The 19,494-nt window shown below is 30.0% G+C and overlaps 5 protein-coding genes across 5 annotated transcripts in view; 2 read left to right on the top strand and 3 right to left on the bottom strand.

Annotated features, from left to right (window-relative positions):
* Positions 1-1,088, bottom strand: part of LOC124530840 (neural-cadherin-like) — a 55,996-nt gene extending 54,908 nt beyond the window's left edge. Inside the window, exon 1 of the mRNA XM_047105170.1 lies at positions 998-1,088. The gene's annotated coding sequence lies outside the window, so the exon portion shown is untranslated. The remainder of the gene's footprint in view (positions 1-997) is intronic.
* Positions 1,089-3,174: 2,086 nt separating this feature from the next.
* Positions 3,175-4,553, bottom strand: LOC124531298 (broad-complex core protein isoforms 1/2/3/4/5-like). Its single transcript, XM_047105815.1, has 2 exons — positions 3,750-4,553; positions 3,175-3,638 (listed from the first exon to the last, which is right to left on the bottom strand). Exons 1-2 carry the CDS (start codon positions 4,447-4,449, stop codon positions 3,385-3,387), a joined length of 954 nt encoding a protein of 317 aa, XP_046961771.1. The 5' UTR covers positions 4,450-4,553; the 3' UTR covers positions 3,175-3,384.
* Positions 4,554-5,968: 1,415 nt separating this feature from the next.
* On the top strand, positions 5,969-10,540 carry LOC124530828 (geranylgeranyl transferase type-2 subunit alpha). The gene is made up of 10 exons (XM_047105152.1): positions 5,969-6,325; positions 6,410-6,520; positions 6,608-6,723; positions 6,802-7,001; positions 7,079-7,240; positions 7,494-7,607; positions 8,860-9,086; positions 9,161-9,344; positions 9,609-9,934; positions 10,360-10,540. Exons 1-10 carry the CDS (start codon positions 6,323-6,325, stop codon positions 10,510-10,512), a joined length of 1,596 nt encoding a protein of 531 aa, XP_046961108.1. The 5' UTR covers positions 5,969-6,322; the 3' UTR covers positions 10,513-10,540.
* A 762-nt stretch (positions 10,541-11,302) lies between these two features.
* On the bottom strand, positions 11,303-14,044 carry LOC124530827 (exonuclease mut-7 homolog). Its single transcript, XM_047105151.1, has one exon. It carries the CDS (start codon positions 13,882-13,884, stop codon positions 11,362-11,364), a length of 2,523 nt encoding a protein of 840 aa, XP_046961107.1. The 5' UTR covers positions 13,885-14,044; the 3' UTR covers positions 11,303-11,361.
* A 582-nt stretch (positions 14,045-14,626) lies between these two features.
* Positions 14,627-19,309, top strand: LOC124531202 (26S proteasome non-ATPase regulatory subunit 6). The gene is made up of 6 exons (XM_047105692.1): positions 14,627-15,076; positions 15,621-15,795; positions 15,915-16,074; positions 16,485-16,669; positions 17,082-17,257; positions 19,039-19,309. Exons 1-6 carry the CDS (start codon positions 14,799-14,801, stop codon positions 19,211-19,213), a joined length of 1,149 nt encoding a protein of 382 aa, XP_046961648.1. The 5' UTR covers positions 14,627-14,798; the 3' UTR covers positions 19,214-19,309.
* The last annotated feature ends 185 nt before the right edge of the window (positions 19,310-19,494 follow it).

Below are 19,494 nucleotides of genomic sequence, written 5' to 3'. Positions count from 1 at the left end.
TTAAAAAATATATTTATAGAACTATTATTAAAGTAACTGAATAGTATAGTCGATAGTTTATTCTTAAAAAATCCTAAGAGATTTAGTCGTTCATAGTCTGTTAATAGAAATATTTAGACCTTTTCAGCAGGCCTTGCATAAAAATTAAAAAGACCGCGCCTGTTTACTCTATAATGTTGCTTTATTTCTTACACAATTTTATATTAGATATCGAAATAACTTGACCACTCACGGAACAAATGATTTAATTAAGTATCGTAAAACAGCCCCACTTTTCCCTGTCTTCAATTTTTTTGAGAAATTATGAGTGAATTACACCAAAAGTTTTGAGTAAGGAACAATCTGAGTATATTGGAGATGAAATTCTAATAACAATAGGTAATATGCCAAATATCATAATATGTAACAGCATGAAAACGAAAGACACGCGGGTTCGACGGCGACGGCATCGACGTAGGGCGGCAGTCAGCACACATGCAGAGCTTTATTTAGGCGGCAGGCGGTAACGCCGGCGTCTCGCGAGCCGCCGCCGCCGATCAATACCCCCTTTGCGCCGCCGCGCAACGTTTCGCGAGCAAATCTAGACTGTATTCGCTCCAGTTCACGACACACCATCAAATATTCACTTACTTATTACACTGAAATGAAACCGATTTAATAGTGACCATTCATTCACAAAGATAATATTTTTGATAATGTATTTGTATCTTGGTTTAATTCGAAAGTGCCGATTCATGAAATAATGTTACGGTTACTACATAATATATTACAAAAGCACACATAACTATCACTTTATTTATTTATATTCACCGTTTTTTTTTCATTGATAACTTATATAATTTTCTATCATACTAGTAAACATGTGAATCGAATGTAAACAAAATATTAAATGAGTAGATACATTAATTTCCCGGTTTTTGTAATTTCACTCAATATTTTCATGTTAAACAACACTGTTTTATTTTATTAATTTCATGAATAAAAACTAAATACGTACTTATTAAAGATGTGGATAAAAAGCGATATCGTAGCGTTCTATGAATGCCCTCTTTCATACGTCACTACCCGTATGTAAGCGGCGTCAAAACGCGACTGGTGACTAAAATCTGCAGCGCGCGCGCGTATTGAACGTACCTCCCGACCCCGCCACCCCCGCTTTTACCGCCCCTGCTCCCGCTACACTACGTACCGTACGGTAGGATCGAGGTCTTCCAAACTCCCCTTAGCATCGAACTTCGATGCATAACTACATACAACCCTGCCCTAGCTTTCGTTTATACAAAAGTATTTCATTAGAATTAAGTAATTCCTTGAATTATAATATCGTATAAGCTGGGAAAGTTGAGTTTAGAATATAAAATGGTTTTATAATTTGTAGAGTTTAGTAATCGGATTTAAAAAAAAATTACTTAATTAATAATTATAGATGAAGTGTTTTAGTTTAAAAGTTTTTTAACAATCGTTAAATTATTAATATTATTTTGTAAAATTAATCTACAATTTTATCTACCTACAAATTTTACTAAAATTAGATTTATTAATTAATGATTTATTGAATTTGATATAATTTAAAATAAAGAAAGATAACAATAAAAAATATAATGAACGGTAATACTATATTAATATCGCTTTAAAAAAATATATTTTCAAAGCAATGTCAGCTTAACAAGAAGAAATATCACGTGGATTAAAATTCTTTGAAAAGTCAAAGGTCACACTTCCATTGCATTTCATATAGTTATTAGAATTTTAGAGTCAAGCGTTTTTGACCTTTCTATATTATAGCCTAATTTGTCTTTATTAATATCTTTATAAGATATTAATAAATTTTAAACATAATACTTGGAAACTAATTATTAGTAAGTAACGAATAAGTTGCTTGAAAAAAACTGTTTGATTGTTTTGTTTAAGTTTGCGTCGTATGACGTCACATGCACACGTCTATAACATAACTTTCTGGTGTTATATTTTCCAACTAATAAAAAAATAGAGAAATTTGGTCATAAAATTTTTACTAGTACATTATCATATTAAAAAAATATTATGAAACTTGCGTTTCCTTGAAATTAGATGGTGAACAACAATGATGATGTAGTAAACAGATATGTTATTAACGCGCAAAAAGTGAAGACTAGAAAACGTCCTAATTGGGACATTTTCCTCTAGTTGTTTTACGTAGTAATACGTTATAATACATCATTTTACGTAGTAATACGTTTTGCGTAATTAAAACATCTAGTTATCCCTTTTACTTATTGTTTTTATCAAGCTTTCCTTTTTACTTTTAACGAAACGTAAAAATAAACTAAAATAAACAGTCCCCGGCGCGGCACACTTTTTTCTGTTGTTTAGTATGGATATAACATATCTGTTTATTAGAATACCATTGGTGAACAACAAATATTTTCATTAAAATAAACAAATCATTGTAGAGAATTGCCAAGAAGTTTTGTGCATACCAACTTACCAACCCATTACCAACCTGCGGCTACTACAAAGTGTATCGTTTATTTTCACATATTATAGGGAATTTCATACAATGGCAATTTTTAAACGGTTATTAGTGTCGTGTTTTCATTCGTCTTTCCTCTACTCAGGTTAAGACCTCCAAATAAAAAGAAGGATAAAAAATTATACATATATATGTAGTCAACCAAATAATTAAAATCATATTTATTTTTCTAAAAATTTATGATTATATTCTGAGAAATACTTCAGTTCTAAATTTAATATACTATACTGTAATATTAATCATAACATTAGTGTTTGTTGTATAGTATGTACAAATTATAAAAAATACTTTATTTATGAGCTGAGACGGCCCAGTGGTTAGAACGCGTGCATCTTAACCTATGATTGCGGGCTTAAACCCAGGCAAGCACCATATACATATATATGTGCTTAATTTGTGTTTATAATTCATCTCGTGTTCGGCGGTAAAGGAAAACATAGTGAGGAAACCTGCATGTGTCTAATTTCATCGAAATTCTGCCACATGTGCATTCCATCAACCCTCATTGGAACAGCGTGGTGGAATATGTTCCAAACCCTCTCCACCCTATTCCAAATCACAGCAGTGGGAAATGTACAGGATGTTACTTTACTTTACTACTTTATTTATAATAAAACAATATTGTATGTTTCTATGAAAAGGAAAATAAATGAAACAAGAAATGTATAAACAATTATATTTAAAACAATATTTCTTGTAAGACTAGTATAAAATTAACCAAGGCAATTAAATCACTGAGCAATTTTTGTGACTTTAGATGTTGTAAATAAATATAATATAGTATTGTATAATCTATAAACATATTTAATATCTGAATATAACAAGTGTGCACTCTGTGCGAGATGGTGATCTCAATTACCAGACATTTTTTATTATATATTATGTGTGAACTGCTTGGGTGCCACACTATCACTATTGTTTTTATATCTTATTTCTTTGATAGTTAGTTGTTTTCCTTGGTGTATTCTCTGCAAGTGACTTCTCATATCATATGATCGTGAAAATGACCGGTGACATACTGGACACTGTGTTTTTCCTGCATGCGAGTCTTTATGCAATGTCAAGGATGTTGGATGCTTAAAGCCTTTTGGACATAGTTGACATCTAAACTTAGCCAGGTCTGATTCTGCAAATATATAAAACCTTAGATGTATTTCTCCATCATTTACTAACATATACAAAATAAACAATCATTTACACTTTATCTAAGGTTTAAAACAGTAGAAAAATGACTAACCTGGATTACTTTTATCAGATAAGTCTTCAGCTGAAGTGCTTTGAGTATCAACTTGCATCTCATTGTTAATATTTGTAGTTACTTTTAGCTGTGGCTTTATATTTGTAGTGTCAAGTTTAGATGTTTCAGGTTGTGGTTCAATCACATCAATCTCAGATTCTTGAGAAACTATTGAGTTGTCTTGTGGAATGTTTTCATCTCTGCTTGTTGGTAAGGTAGCTAGATTCATGGGTTCATCTGTAGAAATTGGCACAGGTAGTTCAGTTGGTCTGCTTGATTTAGAACTTAGATCTAATGAATTATTTTCGGTGATCTTCAATTGGCCCTTGGAAGATTCATCTTCCGAGTTATCAGTCAAACCCTTAACCTCTAGAAGCTCGGCAGTTATCAAAAATGACTCTAATTGTTCTTGAAAAATATTAACTTCTCCGTGATACATAAAATTTATGATAGCATTGAGATCCTCATATTTGAAGTTTCTAAATATTATCACAGGATGCTGACAAGGGTTTTCTTTGAAAATTTGTTTAAAATAATTACTACATGCAGATAGTAACATTTTGTGAGCACGGATTTTGCCACCATCACAACATAAGGTCACATCGACTAAATCATTTTCAAATCTGAGCGAATTAAAGGCTTCAGTTACGTGATTAACATAATTATTCCAACGTAATGAAAACTGTGGTGCGTTATTCATTCTTTTACATTGAGGTCTATAATATGTAAAAAATAATTTCTTCCTAAGCCTATCTAAATTCTAAATAATAAAATTAATAAATGTCAATGTAGAATGTAGATTAGATTACAGACAGTAGCTGTCAAAGACACAGACCAATACGGTAAATTGAGTTTTACATTTAATGTCTGTGGATGGTAAACTGAAAAATGTATTTTTAAATACATTTTTATTATTACTTAGATATTAAGCTACCAAACAAATTGATGAAAACTCTTAAGTCTTCACACATAAAATTGACTCAAAATCTACAAAATTAAAGTTTTGTGTTCCATAAAGTTCCGGGAAGGAAATTTAATAATTTAAAAATTATTTTATGATGTAGGTGTCAAAAGAGCAGGTTCACCTGAAGGAAAGAGACAACCACCGCCCATGGACAAATCCTTTGAAAGTGCGTTTCTGATTTTTCAATATGTAGGCTCTTTTCTGGAAGTTTTCCAAGTTTCATCGATTTCGAAAAACCGCCGGTGAAAGCGGATTCCACAGAGTTGTTGTACGAGGCAGAAATATTCTTCAAATCGCGCTGTTGTAGATTTTTGGACATCTAGACGGTCAGATTCCGGACAATATTTTGATGATGTCCGAAGGTAAAACTCAGCGACCTGGAACTCAGAAAAATGCGTTTGAAGATCTAACATCTTTACGCATAGGCAAAGGAGAAAAAGGCTTAATCAGCGATAAATCGAGCCTCTCTGCGTTGGTATTGAACTGAGTAGCACCCGCCCAAAGGTGTGAACAGTATGCCATGTGAGGCCAAACTTATGCCTTATACAGTTTTAGGCGATTTCCCAACGTAACGTAAAGTACCGTCTTGCCTTGCTGAGCACAACAAGTTTCTTTGATGCCAATTTGACTTTACTTTCCAATCAACCACGAAACTGAACGAAGTTCTAAACATCAACACCATGTTTTCCGATTCTATGGCAGCAATAAGAATGATACGAAAATCGATAAATCGTAGTGATACGATATATGGTAAGTCTATTAAGAAGTGTTATCTGCGTTTTGAATTAACGGAGTATCACGTTGCGAAATTGTTACTAGGGACTTCTCTTGGTCTTGCAGTTTTGAAGAAAGAGCATATAAGATCAGTTTTCTTCGGCGTAGAGTCAGCAACAGCGTTTGGATCATCCAGATCTGTCCCCATGAGTCAGATGCAAAAAAGGACAGGCACTACAAGTCAGCAGATTGAGATGGGATATCTCAATCTGCTGACTTGTAGTGCCTGTCCTTTTTTGCAACACATATACATTTTGACAACACTAAACAAAATAGGTCTATTTTACATGACATAATAACACAATCATTAGCTTGATAGTAATCGAGTGAAAAATTGTACCATGGATCTCGGACTAATATAGTTACTTCCTACTATTTTTTATCACAATAGATAAGCTATATCATATTTATTATTAATTATAAATACGGCAATCTAACAAACTTTATGGCAACACTTTACGGCGCACATTGGCACTGTCAAAATTGAAAATATCTTTTGTCATCGTTTTTTTAATTACACTTTATAGTTTATATCATACCAAAAATAAGATATAAAAATAACATCGTTTCGATTCATGCGACGATGAGATTCATTTGATAATATTTGAAAAAAAAATTAAATAACACTAGACGATTTAAAAAAATATACTTACAAAGACTGAATAATAACTACGCGATATAGAAATGTTAAAGTAATTTTATTTTACTCATATAATATTTTAAAAGACTAGAAACTTGTAAAAAGAAAGAAATACTTGTATCATTTCATTAGTACTACTAATATTAATAATAACACTACTTCGTACATATAAATTGACTGACATATATAGTCAAAATGGTATGTTGAGATTTCATTGTTTTTTGTTAAATTCATATCAATTCAATCAAGTTTCTTATATTTTTAATGGTTTTATTATTATAGCACGGTAGAGTTAAAGTTCGAACATCTGAAGAGGAAAAGGCAAGAAAGGAAAAGGAGAGACAAGAAAAGTTAAAACATTTTAAATATGCTATGGCGAAGATATTTACTAAAGTATGAAACATTATTTACTGATATTATTCAAACAAACATAATTCATACGAGATGATAATATCTTATTATTTATATTTACAATTTTAGCGAAAGAATGCTGAGCAAGATCAAGAGCAATTAGATCTCACTGGAAAAGTTTTGACCTCTAATCCTGATATTTATACTCTATGGAATATAAGAAGAGAAGTATTAACTGTTTTAAGGTAACTTTAATGAACTACAATTAAAGTAATAATATATTAAAGTTAATGGCATAAAAAAACCATGGTGTTTATTTTCAGTAAAACCAGTGACAGTGAGGAAAATGTTTCCAAGTTATATGATTCTGAGCTAAGCTTAACTGAATATTGTTTAAAAATTAATCCAAAATCATACTGTTCATGGCATCAAAGAGAGTGGGTGCTTACTACGAGATCTAATCCTGATTGGAAGAAGGAACTTGCATTGTGTGACACTTATCTCAAATTAGATGAGAGAAACTGTATGTACACTTTTACTTTAAAACATTTTCTCATCTATTTAAGTGTAAATCTATAGAAATTGCATTGTTTTTTACAGTTCACACATGGGATTATCGTCGTTTTGTGGTCAGTCAATGCAAGCCTCCACTACAAGAAGAATTTGATTTTACAACAGAAAAGATATATGACAACTTTTCAAATTATTCAGCTTGGCATTACAGAAGCAAAATGTTGTTGGAATTGTATCCTGATTTGAAAGGTGATTATTATTAAATGATATTTATAAATATTTATAAAATAGATTCCTCAAATTTTGTAAGAATTTATCTGTAGTCTTCATACTTAATAGTAAATATATAAATAAACCATTTTTTAAATAAATTATTTTTATAATAAAGTTGTATTAATAAAAGTGTAACTAATATTATGTCTATAGTACTGCCCACAAAACCTAATATTTATTTATTTTATTCAATACAAAATCTTTATCATGATAATGTCTTAAATTATAGGAGGAAGACCAATTCAAGATAATCATCATAAGCATGAACTAAAAATGGTTCAAAGTGCAGCTTTTACTGACCCAGACGACACAAGTGCCTGGTTTTACCAAAGATGGTTATTAGGTAACTGTTTAACTTTTTTAAACCTTTAAATATTTAAAATCCCATTGTGGCTTCAGATCTATTTGTTTGAGCAATTATTTGTAATATATATCTAAATTTTACAAATAATATTATAGTATTTGGTTATAGTACAGCAATGTAAAGAAGTACTTTTTAGAGATGGTGCAAATGTGAAATGAAAATTTTTAGTGTCTCAACATTCTCATGTAACGCGTTCATGAAATTAGGAGCCATTTTATGGTTACTTTAGTTTTTTCACTTCATTAGTTTAATATAGTATGATTTTGGTTTTTCAATAAATACAGCTCCTTACATAAAAAATTTAAATACTATTAATCACGAAGGATTTAATAAATTACATTTTATGTCCAAGTTTTTTGAGCTTTTTCAAAATACCGCAGTGGTAACATAATGTAGCCAGTTTATCTAGAATCATGACATAAAATCTATATTAACAGGGTGTGGATGGCCAAATACTAAACTATAAGTAGTAGTAAAAAACTATTTTAAGGAGTTTCGAGCCCGATTTTGATGAAAATGCATCATAGAATTTTGGAAAAATCAAATGTCACAGCCAGAAAAATAGTTATACAATTAAAAAGTTTTGTAAACTGCCTGAGCAAATACTACATTTATATAATACTCTATATTTATTACGAGATGCTGATATAAATCACGCACTATATCGGTTTTTTAGGATAAATCACAGTGAACTTTTTTAGACAAACTAAAAAAAATAGTTTCTTATTTTTAATGTATTACACAAAATGAATACTTATTAAAAAATATCATACAAAATTATAATATACTTAAGTAAGCATATTTAAAATACAGAATAGAAACAAAAATAATTATGTTATATTGTCATCACAAAAGACTGTTGAACTAAGGTCCAATCTATAAATGTGAAAGTAACTCTGTCTATATGTCGCTCTTTCATGACCAAACTGCTGAACCGAATTTGATAAAATTTGGTTTGAAGCAAATTTTAACTCCAAGAAAAAACAGGCTACTTTTTTTTGACTAACAAACAACTAACACCCTATAACGCGAGCGAAGACGTGCGCGACTACTAGTATTCTTATTCGTACACTAACTAATATGATGATTATTGTTGATAATAAACTCAAACGAATTTACTTAAATTACTTTTATTATGCATATTTTTTTTGCCAATGTATCTATATTTCTATTATTATATCAAAGTGTTCAAACATAAAGCAACTATATTTGATATAAAAACATCTCACAGGTGCAGTCAAAGCCACAGTTCAAGTTGTTGCATTTATTGTTACACCAAGGAAAACAACCATTGCTTGGAACAAATGTGTTTCGTTTGATTATGTAAATAACAATATAAATGTATATTTTAATAATAACATAACAAGTGGTAAATGGATATCCTGCAATGGACATGAACATGATGATTTATGGATTTTGGAACACAATGAAGAAATTGGCAATGATATAGACATAAAGGTTGGTATATATTACACATTGTTTTTACTATTTTAAATTCACAACTATGAATAAATATAAATTTATGATTTCAGATCGAGCATAGGCAAATAGATGAAGAAAAAGAAATAATTAATTGCAAACAATATGCACCTTGTGTTTATGTAGGAAAAAATAAAATAAATTTCCAAAATCAATATTCAGAACCTGTTGTACAAGAACTGACTGAACAACTGAAAGCATGTCGTCAGTTATTAGTTTTGGAGCCTGATAATAAATGTAAGTATTTAATGTTTTTTAAGTTTTAATAATGATATACAATTCTATTATCTGTCATATAACAAGTTTACGCATATTAAAAAATGTGTATGTTTTAAACTTTTAACTCTCAAAATTTAAAGCCTGTCTGTGACATAGTTTCTCAAAAAGGATCCAACCCACAACATGGTTGAAAATGATAATGTTGTCTTAAGTTTCTTAATTTTTTAATTTGTTAATTTCAATAGTTGAAAATGAGTTAAGAAGGTTTTTTTTTTCTTTTAGGGACATTACTAACAACAACTGTATTCTTGCATTGTATAAATGCAAAATTATATCATAAAGAAGTAGTAGAAAATCTACAAATATTAAAAGATTTAGATTCCTTCAGAGCTGGATACTACAATGATTTAATAACCAAGTGGAATATTGAGCAGCAACTACCAAGTGATTATCAAGACGATAGTCTCCACTACAAAAATGGATTTAAGGAAAAACTAACCAGTCTACCTCATTTGCAATATTACAGTTATTGCAAAACTGTTGATCTCTCCAATCAAGATCTTACTTCAATGACATTACCATTTTTAGTAAAGTTACAACATTGTAAGGTAAATTAACATTGTGCTTTTTTATACAAGTTTTAGGTAGGACTTTGTGTAAGCCCATCTGGGTAGGTACTACCTACCCTTCACATAGTCATAACAGAAATACTTAATATTATTGTGTTCTTGTTTGAAGAGTAAGTTTGTTTCAATATAATTACAGCCACAAAATCTTAAATCCTGTGGTAGTGGTCCTGTAAGAATTGATTCAAAATTTTCAGTCCAAGTTAATTTATTAGTTATATTATGTTTAATGAATAAAATAGTTATAGTAATTATTATTGTACACAATATTTAAAAGAAAATAATTTGACTACACAAGAAAACATTTTTTTCTGTACATTGGAAGTAAATGGCAATATTTTGTCACTCTGATGCTAATTTTGTAATTTGTGTACATCATAAGCAACATTTTGATAACTTCTTTTCAGGAACTGGATTTGTCTGGCAACAAATTAACTACATTGAAAGGATTCCCCAATTTGGAATTAGAAATATTGAATCTACAAGACAATTCTAATCTGAGTTCAGAAGATATTGAATTATTTAAACAAAAACATAAAACAATAAAAGTAATATTTTAGTTAACCATTAATTGTTAGTTGCGAATTATAAAAATGTTGATGGGTTTTTTAATAATAGATTAAAATTTATAATAATATTTGCACAATATGTTTATAAGCTTAAATATAAATAAGTTTGTGTTAAATATTTTGATATGTATGTATTTTGTACATATTAGTATAAATAAAAGAAACATATGATCACTTTTTGATTGATTTTCTGCAAACTATATTTGAACTTCAATGAATAGTGAAATAATTATCAGTTCTGCTCTGAAACTCAGTTATGATAACTGAGCATATTCACAGAGATATCCATTGTAATTTTTAAAATACATCTATTTCAGGAAATAAATACTTTTTCTATGTTCCATTAAAAACGAAGAAAAGGAAATATATATTACTTTGAATTCAAGCATTTTAGAAAAGTTCATAAATTATTTTTCACTCATTGAAGACTTGTGTGTGGCAGTTTCTAGTTTTTACATTGCAAATGCTTAAAACCAAATAAATTTGCTTAAGCAAATTGTAATGCTCGTAGTAATTGATAGGTACATAATTAAAATATTAAACTAAATTATTAAAATATTGCTTTTATTCATAGTTTTTATTACTTATATAAAAATTACCATATTTATATTAGGCTAAAAACCTGTTTTTTTTTATTTTAACATAAGTATATACTTGTTGTATATTATTCATAGTTTACTTTGTATAAACAAAACAATACCTCTTAAATATTATTTGGCACATAGTACCTCTGTATGCAATAATTATTATATTACTATGTTTATACAAATAAAAAACTGAATCAATTATGCATTAACCAACTTTATTGCTATCTTTTGTACTTTTAAACTTTACGCACTTTTAATCACTGAATTGTATTATAGATGAAATTAGTTCATGAACTGATATTATCAAAGGATCTTCATCCCAAAACAACTTACCACAGCTTTCACAAAGGCAAGCTGTTTTAGAAGATGTTGATAATTTCTGTACATTGCTTATATCAATCGTAGCACCCATACTTGTCACACAAGATTTATTTTGAGTTGTTACTGGTTGGCATAAATATATATCATCTCCATCTGAATCACTGAGAAAATTATCATAATATGGGTCTTCCTCCTCATTGTCGCTTGCATACCTCTTGTTACTTGTGTTAGTATTACTTGGCATATTATACAAATTACAGATATCAATAACTTCACTTGAAGTTAGTTTTTTTAACTCAGTAAAATTACAGTGTAAACATCTGCTTAGAAGGTCACTTCGTGTAACAACTATATTATAAGTGGAAAATGTGTTTTGCACTTGATCTTTAATATTACCCTGATTTAAATCTAATATTAAATTTTGGGCAAATCGAGCTGTAGGTGAGCACTTTAATTTAGCTGTTAAAATAAAACGATTTTCCAGTATGGCTAAATTAACTGTATCATGCCATAACTTCGATGAAGATACAACAATTGTATCAATGCCACAATATCTGAAATATGCTAATAAATGAGATAATTCATGTTCAACAATTAATTTTACATCTTTGCTTGGTTTTGGTTTAAAATCCAATGTACATGCCTGCAATCTGTCAGCCACTGTAATCCTCTTTACACTTTTTAATTTTCTCTCCAACATAACATCATTACAAATGTCATCAAAATTAATTTTTTGTTCGACACATAACTTTTGCAGATAATAATAGATTTCTAGAAGTACAAACGCATCAAGAGCAGCATAATGCAATTGAGTAGTTCTTAATGGCCTTAATTCCCAGTTGGAGCACTGTTCGGCCTTTTCTAATGGAAGTCCGAAACAAGCTTGTACTAAAGAGCTTAAACTGTTGCCTCCACTATCACTATCACTAGGTAATGAGAGTCCAAGATTAATTAGTCTTTTCCATAACAGTCCTAAATCTAATAATCCTTCACCTTTAACTTTAATATTGCTTAAACCACTTATTGAAGACTTTATTTCTTTCAAATCTTGTTCGAGTCCAAATCCCAATTTAATTATTTCTGCATTATCTAACAGAGATTTATTAAATCTATACCAAAAACTTGAATATTGCTTGTTATTTAAAACTAATGTATCAATCAAGTAAATACAATCGTAAGATGCTATTTGGATTAGTGCAACTTGTGATTGTGTTGCTCCAAATGATGGCTTCCATTCACAATCTATGCTTACTATACTACAATTTTTTAAATTGGATACAAGATCGTAAAATGTTTCACCTGTATCAATTATTTTGATACTACTTTCAGGAAGAGGTAATTTAAAATATTTCTGAGTTATATTATCAAGCTTATCCCAATTCTCTTCTTCAGCAGGGACCTCTTCTATTGAAATATTTCTTAACGCTGATGGGAGGCTAATTTCAGGTATCTCAAAATATGTGGCCCACTTCAGAGCTTCCTTTATGTCATATTCTATTAACATATCAATAAACTCATAGGCACATTCTGTATTGTTTCTGAGAGAATCTTTTACCAAATCATCCCACACAGATGAACTTACATTGTGTTGCACATATTTCTGATGTATTAAATATCTCAAGCCTCCCCTTGTTCGATTTTTGCTAAGATTTTCACATGTTTCTATGGGAATGTTGAATTTGTTGCACAACCGAGCAACCAACTTGCCAAGTGGTTTGTAATGGATTTTTTCATACTTAACATTGCATACTTTGTTTTCATCAATATACTTTTGTGTGAAATCTCTTATATTAAATTTTTTATCTAACATGTTATCTAAAAATAATAATAGAGGTCTTACTTGATTGGGACACTCGGACAAATATTCATCAATCATGTTAGCTTTGTCTTGTAAAATCAAAGGGAAAAGTAAGTCTTCAACTGGTATTTCATCGAATAGTTCCATAGCTACTACAATTTGGGAAGCTTGTTTGCAATTATCATTTTTTAACATATTCTTAACAACAGGTAAAATTTTTTCTTTAATTGTAAATAATTGGTAAGTCTTTATTAGTAAATTGAGAAAAAGTATATTTCTTTGTTGTATAGCAATTTGAAAAGCTGGAAGTTTTAATGTTTCTTCTGGTAAAAGTCCACTTGACTGTGACCACTTGCTTAAAGTTTCTAGTATATAATAGGGTAAAGTTCTTGGCTTACTATCTTTGAATTCTTCACATTTAATTATGCATACTAAAGCAACTCTATATGGATCTGGTATAAACTGAAAAAATATATCAAAATGATGATCTGTTGCAGGACTTTTCTTCCAAGTTTTCCATTTTAGTTTCAGTTGGTTTAGCCAAATTAAAGTTCTTTCGTCAATGTCTGTGTTCAGACCTATATTATTAAGAGATTCTTCAATTGAGGGAACAATTTTAATAGCTTGATTCTTATCAACTAATTGCTTGATATCCATTTTTAGGAAATTAAACAACTGTTTTAATACAATCAAACATTTTCTTACAAAGTAAACTTAAAGTTAAGACAAAGTTTATTTGATTTTGGTTGAAACTAAGTTTCTAAATCGCAATATATTCACTTCATATTTTGTAAATGTCACAAACACAATTAGGGTCATATATATTTCATAGCTGTCACTATCGTTATCAATATCTAGCTGTTCTACACTCTTGCAAATTAACATTCAGGTAAAACGTTTATTTATCATTTTACTTAACAGTAAAGGATTGAAAGAAACATTTATTAAATTGCAAGTATTACACACCTAATATAGTAATATACGGTGTATAAAAATTAAAAATATTTTAATAGAATTTTGCACGGAAACTTTACACAAAATCATTTTTTAAAAATAATGAAAATTACCATTTATCTGGCTTTTGTTTCGAGTTTGGATATGTATTTCTGACTAATCATCCAAATTTTGAAAATCTACAACAAAAAAAAAACATATGAAATTTTTAAGCTTAAACAATGAAAAAGAAAAAATATATACTGCCACAATTTTTTTGCATATATTTGGAAAGAATTCTACTTTTGATTAGATTCAAACTGAAATAAAGTGATAACTGTAGGATCAACTAAATTTTAAACCAACTTGTTCATTTGATTCTTTCTTACTTCGGTTTTTTGATATGTCTTACAAATGCCGTTGTTTACAATAATCGATTTTCTTGTAGCATCTTTATCTGTAAGTTGTTTAGTCTGTGTAAACCTCTGACAATATCTTTTGCAAGGAATAGTGACTTGTCATTATTTTAAAATACTAAAATAAACTTCTTAGGAGTTGAATTTTTATGATTAAACTATATTAACAAATACAACATTTCAATTTAGTTTGTTTATAGTACATCGGAAAATCTTTACAAAATGGAGCTCTCTGCTGAAGGAACAACACCTGAATACATGGCATTAGCTGGCATAAAGTTCAAGTTATCATTACCCCAATTTAAAGACAATCCACAACTCAAAGATCAATTATTCCAAGGAATTAAGGCTGGAAATATGGCTCCTTATTATAAAGAAGTATGTACTGATCTTGGCTGGAATTTTGATCAGAAATTGTATGATGAAATGACAAAGGAAAACCAAGATCGTTTATCTAAATTCGAAGAGGATGATTCAGAAACACCTGTATGGCAGGATCGGTAATTTGATACAACTTTTGAATTCCATTTCTTAATAGAATTTTTTAACATATAATCTTTAGTTCTAACCTCTAATTTATTTTCTTTGTTGTTATAAAACTTTTGTTATGTTATTGCTACTATACGCTTTGTGCTATAAAAATGTATTATTGTTAAACAAGTATTCTACAATTTCATCTGATGGTAAAATGGTAGGTATGCATAAATGAAGGTTTAATAAATATAAATGATTATAATATGTATAATGAAAACTGATATTGTATCCAATTGGTATGGTTGGTAACTGGTAAATATAACAATATGTACTAAGCAATTTTTATTTGGTAATATTTTTAAGCAACACATTATAAATATAATTTGAGCTTGACATTTTATTATAGGAATAAAGAAAATGAAATCTATATTAAATAATTTTAATCACTGTTTATAAGTTGTGGGTATCATTGCCTGACTTTCAGCTTGATCTAATTTCATAAATATCTATATCAATATAATATGTCAGCAAAACCCTGCTTTATATGTATAATGTTGTTTTTTAATTCAGGTTGGACTACTTGTGTTCTATCGGTGATAAAGAAGCTGCTACTGTTTTAGCTACCACTAAATATGAAGATGCTACATTAACAACCAACAGACGTCTTGATGCTATATTTGCTTTATTTAGAATTGCATATTTCCATGGTTGTAATGTAAAGGATATGGGAAAAGCTGTTTCTAAGGTATAAATGGTCATTTTTTGTCATTGAAAAAGTATTTACTATTTTTCAAATTAATGAAAGAAAAAATATTGAATTATATTTTTCAAACATTAAAATATATATATATATATATGTTTTAGGCACATGAATTAGTTGATAAGGGTGGTGATTGGCGTTCGAGAAACAAACTGAAGGCATATGAAGCAATTTACTGCCTTGCTGTACGAGATTACAACCATTCTGCAGAACTTTTTATCGACTGTGTCTCAACCTTTGAATCTTATGAATTAGTTGATTTTGGTAACAATTTATTTACTATAGCATAATATTACTTTAATACATTTTACTAAACGATCACAGACATTCATGTCCCACATTAATTTATAAAAAAATGCTATAGACATTTAAAAAGTCTTAATATAGCATTCAATTATCTTAAAAAAAAAAACAAAAATCTGTCAAAAATTTTGCTAAACATTAATGGATGCATGTTAATTTTTTTACTACTTACTACTTTTAAAATATTTGCTTATTGGTAGAGATGTATTATACTAACAATTACATTTATCACTATATAGATTTGGTATGATTTAAAATAAATATTCGCTCTAAGAATATAACATTGAATTGATAATTTGCATAACACCAAGAATTGAAATGAAGCTTTACATTCATATCTTACATATATATATCTGTGTTTTTGTTTATAGGAACAATAATACAATATTGCGTTTTGGCATGTGCATTGGCACTTGAACGCCACGCACTGCAAGCTGCATTGCGAAGACAAGGAGCTGCAGTGCAAGCACTACGGTCTCGTTTCCCCGAATTAAGAGAGCTTGTAGAGTCACTGCATGAGTGTCGTTATGCTGACTTTATGAAGAGTCTGGCTTGGGTAAAGTATTTTCTATTACTTATAATTTTTTAATGTTCTAGTAATAATAATGACCTCTCTTATTCATCTTTTGGGTTAGGCCCTTAAAGAAGATTAATGGAAATGTTTTGTCGAGAAATTATCAGTAGCACAAAGGAGTCTGAGAATTTGCGATTATAATGACTCCATTTGTTTGGGCCCTCTATACTTCCTCATATTGTAGGGTTAGAAACCCCTTCTGATTATGAAAGCGTACATGTGTTTGCAAAATACATATAAATACAATATAAATACTTAAACACTATGATTCTTGAGAATTCAATCTACTGTGGCCGAAATCGTTTACGAGGACATTCAAATGTTTTTAGACTTGTTTAAGTGTGTCTTAGTTATGAAAATGTAAAAAAAATTATAATGCAAACACATATTGCAGGTGGAGACTCAAATCTGCGTGGATCCGGTGTTCAGACCACATTATCAGCACTATGTACGAGAAGCGCGCATTAAAGCGTATGTGCAGTTGCTTCGCGCATACCGCTCGCTCAGCCTTGACAATATTGCTGACACTTTCGGCGTCACCCGCGAGTTTGTTGAGGAGGAAATCTCATCGTAAGTTTATGGATTTTATTATAAAGCTAATTCGTCATGTTTTATTTAATAGTGAGACTATAAATATTGTAATTATTAGTAGTCCATAGTTTAAATTTACTTTTGCTTACAGTTAATTTATTCAGTAGTAAGATTTTTTCATGAAAATTAAGTTATAGTCTAATTCCAATAAAATTAATCAAGCCTTAAAAAAAAGTAAAAATCCCAACAAATTAAAGTTTGTATACATACATATTTTCTTAGCGCTTTACACTAGTAAGTCATCAACAATAATGTTTAAAAGTTGTTTTTAAAACGTGAGTAAAACCGCTAAAAAGTGTCATATTTAAATGCTAATTATTTTTTTAATAGGATCAAGTAGGCGTTATGTATGTGAGAATTCGTTTATAGGTTTTTAAAAATGTAATGATTGTTTTTCTGGGGGCACGGCAGTGCCCCAGCCAAGTCTCGAGTAAAACCGGTCGTACCATCTTTTCTCGAAGCGATTCGCGGCTGTTTCGCCCCCCCCCCCCCCCCCTATATCTTCGACCTAGACAAAGCTAGGAGGGTTTTCGGTGACTAATAGTAGGACATTAGAACAAGCTTAAGTTCGAAATTACATCCCAATTGAATTAATAGTTTAGGATTTACGGTCGATCAATGTTACACCATTTTGTCACTCACTGACTCTCTAACCGATCATCAAAAATCTAAGGTACTTCTAGCAGACTTAGAAACTTCAAATTTTGCAGCAAGATAGATCATTAGCCAGATATAAAGGAAAAATTACAAAAACATTAAATAATAATATACCATAGAAAACAAATTTTATATTTGCGGTTTGGCAAGAATATTGTGTATGGATTATGACTGCATTGTTAACTTTGTTCGTTGTTTAAGTATTCAATTGGATGAATATATACATAGAATAGAAAAGAATAATATAAATCTAATACATTTCTTGGTAGTAGGGATTTGTGCAAGCCCGTCTATGGTAGGTAGCGCCCACTCATCAGTTATTCCACTGCAAAACAACAGTACTCAGTATTGTTGTGTTCCGGTTTGAAGGGTGAGTGAGCCAGTGTTACTACAGGCACAAGGGACATAATATCTTAGTTCCCAAGGTTGGTGGCACATTGACGATTTAAGGAATAGTTAATATTTCTTACAGCGTCGTTGTCTATGGATAATGGTGATCACTTATCATCAGTTGGCCCATATGCTCGACCGTCAACCTATACCATAAAAAAAACATAGACTATAATTACACAAATTAATACGTAAAGTTCATAATTGTTTAAATTAATAAAGTTAAAACTCCATTGTATAGCGATAAATATTGTATGCGCGCTAGGGCTCAGGAGACAGCGATGGCTGTATATAATCGACTCCGAAGTATATATCGCCCAGACTTGTCTACCTTAGAAGTAAAAAATTAAGTAAAAGTAAAAAATTTCGAAGCCTCAGAAAAGAAACAAGAGATAGAGAATGGGTTCTAAGCAAAGCAGTAGCTGAAGTCCAAGAAATTATGAGGTCACCTAAAAAAAAAGAAAGAAATACACTTTCAAAAAAGAAATAAACTATTGACACAATTACTAAATGTCCATTTATAACTACATAATAATTTGAATAGGACTTGGCTTCTATGAGACCTCAAAACTTTTTACGACGGAAAGACTGCATCGAGAGACTTGGCATTTTTTACATTTAATGTTTTTAGTGGAATAGGTTTTTAAAAATGATTGTTTTTTAATTTTTGATAATTCTTTCTTATTGACTACTTGTAAATAATACTTTCACAGATTTACTGCAGCCGGTCGCCTTCAGTGTCGTATTGACGCAGTAGCGGGCTGCGTAGTGACGGGTGCGGGTCGTGGCGCCGACGCGGACCGTTCGCAACTGTACCAGGCGACCATACGCGAAGGGGACTTGCTTCTTAATCGTGTCAAGAAACTCGCCAGTGTCATCAACTTCTGAGCGTTCATGACAGCCTGGTACATTTGTCATAATTATCTAAATAATATTGTATAATTAATTAAAATAAATAAGTAAATAAAGTTTTCTGTTTCATTATTACGTTTTGTAATTAACACAGATTATCGTAACTCGTTATTTTCCAATAATTTGTAATATTGTGAAAAATGCTTATAATTTTTATATTGAAACAGGTTTAATATAAAAGATTAACTGATTAGAATTAATTTTCTTTGAATACTTCTTTTACTATAAAAGTGCAGTAGTCAATTTACTAGGTATTT

Source organism: Vanessa cardui, chromosome 7 (genome assembly GCF_905220365.1).
Source record: "Vanessa cardui chromosome 7, ilVanCard2.1, whole genome shotgun sequence".
NCBI classification, from domain to species: Eukaryota; Metazoa; Arthropoda; class Insecta; order Lepidoptera; family Nymphalidae; genus Vanessa; species Vanessa cardui.
The sequence above is the reverse complement of the archived record's forward strand: the minus strand, read 5'-3'. Positions and strand labels throughout refer to the sequence as shown.

What these genes read in the sequence shown, in the direction of transcription:
- LOC124531298 (XM_047105815.1), bottom strand. Translation starts at nt 4,449, where the DNA reads ATGAATAACGCACCACAGTTTTCATTACGTTGGAATAATTATGTTAAT. An exon ending in ATCTGATAAAAGTAATCCAG is followed by an intron (nt 3,639 to 3,749) that starts GTTAGTCATTTT and finishes ATATATTTGCAG; the next exon opens with AATCAGACCTGGCTAAGTTT.
- LOC124530828 (XM_047105152.1), top strand. An exon ending in TTACCAAAGATGGTTATTAG is followed by an intron (nt 7,608 to 8,859) that starts GTAACTGTTTAA and finishes AACATCTCACAG; the next exon opens with GTGCAGTCAAAGCCACAGTT. An exon ending in GCAATGATATAGACATAAAG is followed by an intron (nt 9,087 to 9,160) that starts GTTGGTATATAT and finishes TTATGATTTCAG; the next exon opens with ATCGAGCATAGGCAAATAGA.
- LOC124530827 (XM_047105151.1), bottom strand. Translation starts at nt 13,884, where the DNA reads ATGGATATCAAGCAATTAGTTGATAAGAATCAAGCTATTAAAATTGTT.
- LOC124531202 (XM_047105692.1), top strand. Translation starts at nt 14,799, where the DNA reads ATGGAGCTCTCTGCTGAAGGAACAACACCTGAATACATGGCATTAGCT. An exon ending in ACACCTGTATGGCAGGATCG is followed by an intron (nt 15,077 to 15,620) that starts GTAATTTGATAC and finishes TTTTTAATTCAG; the next exon opens with GTTGGACTACTTGTGTTCTA. An exon ending in TTATGAAGAGTCTGGCTTGG is followed by an intron (nt 16,670 to 17,081) that starts GTAAAGTATTTT and finishes CACATATTGCAG; the next exon opens with GTGGAGACTCAAATCTGCGT.